The sequence below is a fragment of the Propithecus coquereli genome, unplaced genomic scaffold, assembly GCF_000956105.1.
Source record: "Propithecus coquereli isolate 6110/MARCELLA unplaced genomic scaffold, Pcoq_1.0 Scaffold47, whole genome shotgun sequence".
NCBI classification, from domain to species: domain Eukaryota; kingdom Metazoa; phylum Chordata; class Mammalia; order Primates; family Indriidae; genus Propithecus; species Propithecus coquereli.
The window spans coordinates 5,348,681-5,358,458 of record NW_012150507.1 but is presented as its reverse complement, the minus strand read 5'-3'; the positions used below and the strand labels follow the sequence as shown (position 1 = coordinate 5,358,458).

Below are 9,778 nucleotides of genomic sequence, written 5' to 3'. Positions count from 1 at the left end.
TCAAATGCATATCTACAAGTGAGATATTCTATATTTTAATATATATTCTATATTTGAAATGAAGGCTCAGATTAAATGACTTACACCAAAGCCATAAAGCTGAAAATTGGCAGCATTTATATTTGAATTTAGGTCTGATCAATGCAAGGTTCAAAATCTGCTACACTCTTGGCTTCCATTTTCATAGGAATAAGTGTCCTTTCTTTCCTTGGGAGAAGAAGAGCAATAATTCAGGCAGTTGGAGGCAAAGAGGCCCCTGTAAATCACTATAGGAGAAAGAGCTCTTTTTGACGAGCCTGGAGATCTGGCTTCTGGTCCCAGCTCTGCTACCAGCTACTAATAGTTCTGTGATGTGGGTCAGGTAGGGAGGTATTCCCTAAATTTCCAGTTTCTCTGAGTGTCTCAGCAGCCTCTCAGCTGTAAACTTTAACCCATCACAGAAAAGTCAGGGGCCCTGGCCTTCTTAATGCCAAATCTCTCTATGGCATCTGACAAATGTTTTTTCCTTTGTGGTTCTGTAGAAATCAAGGATATGAGATCCAGGAAGTTTAGATCTCAGAGATCCAAGGTGTCAGGGGTAGGGACCAGATGTCAGGTCCCCGTGTTCCCTGGTTCTTGGTTCCCAGTATGGAAGAATGGTTACTGGTCGATGGAGCAGATGAGCAGACCAAGCAGATGCAAGCAAGCAAAGTGTGAAAGTTTATTAAAGCGCAGTACATTCCAGAGAAGGAATGGGTCAGCCCCCGTCAGTGGAGGAGACCCTGAGTTTAACAAGATTTTCCCTTTTATGCTGATTCCCTAATTTTATGTTGAGTAGGGAGGCCGAATATTCATGATTTCTCTTGGAAAAAGGTGGAGAATTCCTGGAATGGTGAATCCTCCCCATTTTTAACCTTGTAAGGCAATTTCTGGGGGTTGCCATGGTATTTATAAACTGTTATGGCATGTGTGGGTGTAACTTTCATTATGTTAATGAAGGTAGGTCACTTGAGGGTACGGTGACCTTACCTGTACGGATGCTGCAGAGATCCTCATTTGTGCCTTGGTCATATCTCCACTTTGAGGCCTTTCTGTCTCTTTCTGGTTGGTCAGTCCTTGGAGACTCCTTGACGCAGCATCTGTTCTTTCTTGGAAGTCCCCTTTCTAGTCAATTTGTTCCTCCTAGTAGACAAAGCATCTCCTAATGTCATCTATTACTAAATGGAAGCCCCCCACCCAGACAAAGCATCTGTTCCCATTCCTCCTTGTCCCAACCTAACATAAGGGATGTTATATTAGTAATATTGTGCCTTCAGATAAAAGCACTACTCTGAGAATTTCTAGGATTTGGAACCAAATATTCACGCATTCAGAGGTGAGGCAGGATTACAGCCTTGTTAAAATCCTAGAGAATGGACCAAGTGGTGGTAGGGTGGGGGTGCGGGTGATGGTGGTGTGGGTGGGGTTGGGGCAGGGGTAGGGAACTTGTGGCCTTAGGGCCACATGTGGCCTTCTGGATCCTTGATTGTGGCCTTTTGACTGAATCCAAATTTTACAGAACAAATCCTTTTAATAAATTGTTGTGGGATAGGGATCACCCAGACCCCATATTAAGATAGCAAACAACCACTTCTTGATTCCAGAGTGCCTCTCCCATTCCACATACACTGAGTCATCAGATTAGAGGGATTATTGCTTCCTTCTTGAAGCAGGTGTAGTAAAACACCGTGAGATTTACTTTTTAAAATTATTTTTTAAATTTCTATTTTGAAATAACTTCAGCCTTATAGAACAATTATAATAGAGTACAAAGAATCCCCATGTACTCTTCAGCTATGTTCCCTAAATGTTAGCATTTATTGTTTTCTGTTTACACACACACACTTTGGAAATTTTGAGAGCCAGTTGCTGACATGCCCCTTTACCTCTAGAGAGTTCAGTGTACATTTTCTAAAAACAAGGTGGTTCTCATATATAATAACCATAGTGTAATTTTCAAAAGCATGAAATTAACATTGCTACAATACTGTTATATTAACATTATTTATAGACCTTATTCAGATTTCACAAGTTGTTCCAATAAATGTTCTTTTTAGCAAAAGAAAAATATCCATAGCATAAAACATAGCATTTAGCTGTCCTGTGTCTTTTGTCTGCTTTGATTTGGAGCCATTCCTGAGTCATGTTGCCTTTCATGGCCTTGCCATATTTTTGAGTACCAGCCAGTTCTCTGTAGAATGTCCCTCAGTTTGGTTTTGTCCTATGTTTCCTATGATCAGATTGATTCAGGTTGTGCCTTTGGGGCAGGAATCCCAAGAGAGCTGCCGGGTTCTTCTCAGAGCTGGCAGTTGGCAGGCAGGAGGCCCACTTTGCCTGGGGGTGGAGGATGTTTACTGTCCTCATTTGGTCAGGAGCTGCCTCTCAGGTCTCTCTACTGTGAAGGTGCTGTTTTCCCCTTTGTAATTAATAAATATCTTCTGAGAAGATACTTTGGAACTATTTAAATCTCCTGTTTCTCATCACACTTGAGCCCACTAGGTTTAGGATTCTTGCCTGAAATATATATTGCTGTAGGGATTGCCAAGTGGTGATTTTTCTCATTTTGCTTTTCCTGCTATGTTTATTAGTTGAAATTCTACACCATTGGTTTTTTAATGACATTCCAGAAAGACTCCATCTGTAAAAGAGAAAATATCTGGGCTAAATTAAATCCATAGGAAATAACACTCCCCCACTCCACCCTTCCCTTAATCCCGGAACCCAGGTATTCAGCTAAGTGGCTTATCTGTCCATATTTAATACAGTAAAAATATGCAGAGCTGTTGGAATTTGCTTCTAAGGCCACTTTCTATTTGAGGTGACAAAATTCCTAACCCTCTCTTAGACCCTTTTCTCCTCAGGTTTACCCCACACTTTTTCTCTTGAAGTCTTGGTCTCATTCTCCCATTCCTGGCCCTCTCTTAATACGCACATACACACAGACCCCCTTAGAACCTGGCTCTTATAGTGGGAGAGGTGAAAACTCTTTCTGAACATTAAAGACTCTTCTGACTTGCAACCTCTTTCAGGGAATGGCCAGCACGTTGACATTCCCCGGCACCTTGACTCCCTTTTCCTTCTAGCTCAGCATTTCCAGTAACCTGCTATCCAGTCTTAAAGTCCAGAGACTCAAAATGCATCCAATTAAATTCTCTCTCTCACTTTCCATTGTAAAGTCAATTGGTTATTCCCACTTAGTTTACTACTCTTGAAATGCCTTTTTAAAGATAGAACCCATCAATAACAGAAATAGAACCTCCCCTCCCCAGGCCCCTGATGCACAAAACTGTGTTTAGGACTCTTCCCCAGTCCCTCCCCTCAGAAGATTTCTGACCTTCATCTCAACTGTCCCCATCTGTGAGCACTATTCTTTCCCTGGGGCAATCCTCTCCATACTGGAGACATCAGAAGATCCTTAGATTATTCCAACAACTTCTTATATATTTTTCAGGGAAGCAAATTTTCATTTACATACCTAAGGACCAATGGACAATATTAAACAGCTTCTAAGAAAACCTTTTCTCCTAGTTAATAGACTTTGTTATTTTTAATCTTAGGCAACTGGATCTTTGCTTTGTAATATTATACCTCTCTCAAGACGAATAGGAGCCATCCTCTGGTCCAAAATTGGTGGCACAGTCACCTCTTTCTGGGAGAAGAAATAGATTTACGACTAATCTTTTGTCATAAATCTTAATCTGGGAATGGAAGTGGTAGGATCACTAAATAAAACAGACTTTATTCCCCAGGAACTGCTGGGTATTACATCACTAGTTAGTACCAGAAATTACTATCTTTGGAGAAACTCTGATTTTTTCTGAGTAACCTTGTTTCTTTATGAAGAAGTATTTAGAGTTGATATTTTCTTCTTCTTTCTTCTTCTTTGGTGACTTTAAGTCACCAAAAGACAGCATTTCTTTGCCTCATCCTTGAATGGCATAAGGAACAAAAATCTTCTCACCTACAGTTTTTGGCCCCTCTGGGACAGGGAGCTTATCTTCCATGAAAACTCACTACATCAAAAGCCTTTCTAGAACTCTGATTCAAGATACATTCTCTCTACCAGCATTTAGCCAGAGCAATACATATTCAGAGACTGCAACTTCTATTAGTTAATACAGTATTTCCAAATATTGATTGATGAAGTAGACGCAACAGCTCTGTAAATTATGTGATAGTTTATCTTAGGCACTTTTAGGTACTTCTGATCTGGACACTTGAATACCTTGGCAAAACCCACCTGTAAATTCAGAGTATTATAATAATTAACTGGTCAGAAAAAGATGTGATGCATAGAAATTAAGGATTGAGCATTTCATCTGTAGCAATTCCTTTTGTGGTTACAAGTTTGGAACTTTCAATCACTGTTGTCTGAGGAAGGACTACTCACATGGTGTCTGGACAACAAAACTCTGAGTAGAACCCATCCTCATCAGTTGAGTTGGAAAGGACATTGACAGCTAACAGGCATCAGGGACTTTGATTAAATTCTGGAAAAATACCTTAGGCAAGGTTGGATAATTGTAACATCAGTGAGAATAATGACTGCAATGGAATGAAATACATCATGTGTTAAAATTCATGAGTTTATAATGATTCCAGAACAAACAAATACACAGACAAAACCAATGCAATGGTCATGTTTGGCAATTAGAGCCAGGGGACCACTCACTATCTAAAAATTGATATGTAAAGGGAAAAAATCAAGCATTTCTCCTGCTTTTTCTGTACCTCATTGTAATCAAATAGCTGATAAAAGAAAGTTCTTTATAAAAAACTAGCAGATAAAAAATGAAGAAGGAATGATAAAAGAAAGAGTATCAATGTTTTGCCACTGCAACAACAATGGACTTAGGCAATAGTATCAATGACTGTTTAAAACTATTAGGTGACAGGCTGATGGGGAACCTTAAAATAGGTGGATCAACCTGCCGTCACTTGAACCTACCTATCAATCTTAGCATATCCAAAAGAGAAGCAACCAAATATTTTGCTTTGCGATGAGATACAAGAGGAAATGCATAATACAACCTGTCAGATTGAACGTGATTCTTACTATGTGTCTAGATTTAACTTCTAATATACAGGAAATATAGAGGAGAGAGGGAATGTTAAACACCATGGGGATGTAATCAGCAAAATCCAGAATATTAGAAACTCTAGAAGACAACCCAATTTCTTCGAGAGATAAATTACAAGAAAAAAAACCAAAGAAAGGGAACTCATAAGAGGAAAAGACATCTATGAGAAGTATCAAACAAATATAATGTATGTGCTTAGGATCCCAACTCAAAGCAACTATGTGAAAAAAGACATGTACTAGATCATCAGAGAAATTTGAACACTGATTACATATTTGATACTCTTAAGTAATTATTTATAATGTTTAGATGTGGCAGTGGTATTGTGGTTATATTTTTAAGAGTCATCTTTTACCAATACTTACTAAAGCATTTACAGATGTGTCTTAGTCTATTTTCTGCTGCTTATGACAGAATATCTGAAACTGGGTAATTTATAAAGAAAAGGAATTTGTTTCTTACAGTTATGGAGGCTGAGAAGTTCAAGGTGGAGGGGCCACTTCTGGTGAGGGCCTTCTTGCTGGTGGGGACTCTCTGTAGAGTCCCAAGGCGGCACAGGGCATCACATGGTGAGGGGCTGAGCTTGCTAGTGTGGGTCTCTCTTCCCCTTCTTATAAAGCCACCAGTCTCACTCCCATGATAACCCATTAATCCATGAATGGATTAATTTGTTCATTAGGGCAAGCCCTCATGAGCCGATCACCTCTTAAAGACCCCACCTCTCAATACTGACACACTGGGAGAATTAAGTTTCAACGTGAGTTTCAGAAGGGACAAACATTCAAATCACAGCAAGATGAAATGATATGATGTCTTCAATTTGATTCAAAGTCATCTATTGGGCAGAAAAGTATATATGAAATAAGACTGGTTATGAGTTGATAATTGTTGAAGCTGTCTGACAGGTAAGTGGAAGTTTCTTATAAATTTTCTATAACATAAATGCCTTAGATATTAGTCATCTCAAAATCAATGTGCTTTTCTTTCTCTGATGAATGGATCTTTTGTGTAATAGAATCCTCTAGTTTTGAAAAATAGGTTACCGTGTTTTTAATGTTTCCACATTTACGTGGGTATGTGCAATAATTTGAGCATGAGTAGAGTGAACCCTGAAAGGTCGTGTGTCGCCTCCAGTGAGGGTATACATTAACCATGGTATCATCCCTGAAGCCAGAGGCTAATTACTCTTACTGTCTGGCTAGGTTAGCGAAGGGCTGATATTATACCAGTACGTGGACCGTGAGAACACAGACTGGACCACGGAAGACTTCTTTACATTCACGGCCTCTTCCCCACCGGCAGCTCTAGGCCCCGAGGAGTTTCATATTACTATTTCCTATGAAATCAGTGAGCCTGGACAGCATAGTCATCTGCTTGCAAATAAAGGTAATGCCACCGAGACATGGTTAGTGCCTTATCTATCATTATTAAAGGAGGCACAATCTGGAAATAAATCTTTCCGTTTTTAATTGTCAATGTCATGATATCAACTTTTGAAATAAAACTTAGACAATTACAAAAAAAAATGTTATTTCTTTACACATTCTCTTTCTCCAGGCCTCTTCTGTCTCTTCTCATGAGCTTAATAGTTGTGTTGGGGGAAGGATGGAAGTTTAGCTTTAAAGAATTTTATTTGTACCTCCAAATGGGGACTTCACTGTGCCCATGACTGAAAACTGTTGATAGGAAATGAAAATGAAAAATAGGGTAGGATCTTGAAAGGAAAGAGGTATTGAAAGCTGCACCTGTTCCCATGGCAAGAGAAAGTGTGATAGTAGATAAGTTGGTCTGGACATTGACATTTTATAAGTAAATATGAAGGTTTTAAAGCTCAGTTGCCTGAAGTGTTGGCTGAATTGTGTGTGTGTTTATTTAAAATTTAATTTTTTCATATGCCTTGAGAAGAAATGCTAATTCAGGTACTTGAGCAACTGAAGTGTTTTGAATAATCCACTAGGACAGATAAATTTTAGGGGGAAAGAGCTTTACAACTGTCATCTGAAAGTTCTAATGAAATGCCACTTTGTTCTTTATATTTATGTTTGAACAGGTGCTGCTGTAAAAGAGGGAGACAAAGTTCTAATTGACCAATCTAAGTTAGATGCTTCCAACCTCTTATTTAAATTGCCCAAATCTCAGCGCTCTTCCTATGAAATTTGGTTCCAGGTTACATCTCTGCCTCACCATGGAACCATTATGGTTGGAGAAAGAAATATTACCAAAGGAAAACCCTATTTCTCCCAGCATATAATCAATAAGTTTGGAATCACATACTTCCACGATGACTCTGAATCACTGGCTGATAATTTTACCTTTGCAGTTTGGCCAAACCAAAAGAGCAAGTCCACCATCAAACCAGAAACTGACTTTCTTGAAGAGATGTTTAATATCACCATCTCCTCTGTTAATGACCAGGCACCAGAATTAAAGACAAAAGGACTTCGCTTGAAAGTTCTGCAGGGCAGTAGATTGGTTGTGGGACCTGAAAACCTGAAAGTGGAAGATGTAGACAGTCCCCCAGATGAGATCAGATATGTGATTCTCCGTAATCCTAATAATGGCTTTTTGGCAATGGCTTACCATCCAGACACACCTGTTCACCATTTCACACAAGCTGACATTGATGACTCTCAGGTGTGGTTCATACAAGATGGAAGCCCATCCTCAGGAGTGTTTTACTTTAGTGTGACAGATGGTAAACACCTCCCTCTCTACAAGCTCTTCCACCTGGATGTCATTCCTGTCTCCATCACCCTTGCGAACCTCACTGACCTACTTCTCCCACAAGGCCAGACAACCGTCCCCATCACGAGTGCTCACCTGTCAGCCATGACCAATGGGAGGAGCCCCCATGTCACTTACAAGATAACATGGCCCCTCCAGCATGGGCACCTACTGATTGAAAACCAGGTGGTCACCAGCTTTGGACAGGAGGATCTGGATTCAGGAAGACTCTCTTACCATATGACAAATCTCACTGCTGCAGAAGACCAGCTACAGTTCTCACTGTTTACATCAGAAAGCAACCTGACAGGACAAACACTGAACATCAGAGTGCAGCCTTTACTGCAGGTTATGTCAGACTTGAAAATTGCCAACGGAGTGGCTCATCAGCTGAGAAGAAAGGACTTAGATGCTACTGAGCTGGCTAATATGACTAACAGTGATCCCAGATTTGAAGTGACAGAACCCCCTGTCCATGGAAGGCTGGTGTGGAGAGGGCCTCGCAGCACTGTGATGGAAGCCGCTACTCTGTTCACTCAGAGGGACATTGACCAAGGGCTGCTGCTGCTTGACCCACATGCCAATCTAACAGGCACCGATGTGCTGAACGACTCCTTCACTTTCTTGCTCAGGGAAGACTGTGTACAGCCTGCGGTTGGTTATCTCCCTTTCATCATAGTGCCAGCTGACCCCTTACTTTTACAAACGTCTACACCATACGTTCCTTTATTTGTCACTGGAGATAACCTTGTGACCTCAGTTGTCTCTCAGGAAAAACCTGTGGTTTCCTCAGGACCCATGACAGGGACAGAAACTCTGGGGAAGCTGACCCGGACCAGATGGCAGGAAGCAGATCCCTGGGGACAACACAGGGGTGAAGAGCCCAGTGTGGATGGCAAGGTCCCTCCCACCAAGGTAATCTGGCCACCAGCTGCCACCAGAGTCAGCCCCAGGGCACACACTCAACCCAGGGAGAGCAGCTACCCTCTGATGGTCATCCTGCCTTTGGCTGCAGTGATCTTCCTGCTGATAGTGGCTGCAGTGGCCTTGTGTGTCTGGCTGCTGGGCCGGAAGGTAGAGAAAGCAAAACCCCTTATCAGGCCCCAGGCCATCCCAGAGTCCACAGCCCCAAGTCATAGGCTAGAAAGAAGCATGACCGTTCCCACTGTCACAGTGACACCCCTTATACAATGCTCCAGCCGCCCTCCCACCGGTCCTTTCAGGACCCTGCAATGCGAGCCAATGGCTCCTCCTGTGTCTGAGCCAGTGGAGAAATGTGCTCCTTGGGAGACATGGGTGAACCTGGATCCCGACATGGTCAAGCTCTGCCGACAAACCAACCCAACGCTGAAGCACAACCAGTATTGGGTGTAGACTGAGAGCTGTCATTTTTCATAAATCACCTACTGTGTACCAGGCACTGGGATATAAAGGCAAAGAAATGCCAGTTGAATGAACTGAGAAAAGCCTGGCCCCACTAGTGACGCAGTTCTCAGTCACAGCTGCATGGTTACATGTTAGTGGGTGTTTATTGTAACTTTCGTACGACACTCATGGGCTTTCCACAATACACTCTGTGTGTCCTCTCCCAGACTTGACTTTCTCAGCATACATAAGTTGGTCAATATTTAAACCCTTTACCAAGGTGCTACAGAACATGTTGGTCCCACTGAAAACAGCAGTATTAACTTGGGACATAGAGTTAAAGGAGGAAGGCTTTGAATACTTTTCATTGAGGATTCACTCAGTGAGTCAGCAGGAAGGGCAAGAACTATTTCAGCATGTAGAAGAGGTAATTTATCAAATCAATGAGTTTGTTTATGTAGTGCTTTTCTGTAATGTCTTTTCCTCCTTGGAGTCTCTAAATTGGATTTCCTAATGTAGGAAGTGCCTCAATGCTCCAGGTAGTGGGACACTTTGGCCCCTTTTGAAAATATTCACTGAATGCATCATGT

The 9,778-nt window shown here is 41.4% G+C and overlaps 1 protein-coding gene across 1 annotated transcript; it reads left to right on the top strand.

Moving 5' to 3' along the window:
• Positions 1–7,295: 7,295 nt before the first annotated feature.
• Positions 7,296–9,197, top strand: LOC105819096 (chondroitin sulfate proteoglycan 4-like). The gene has a single exon (XM_012655263.1). It carries the CDS (start codon positions 7,296–7,298, stop codon positions 9,195–9,197), a length of 1,902 nt encoding a protein of 633 aa, XP_012510717.1.
• The last annotated feature ends 581 nt before the right edge of the window (positions 9,198–9,778 follow it).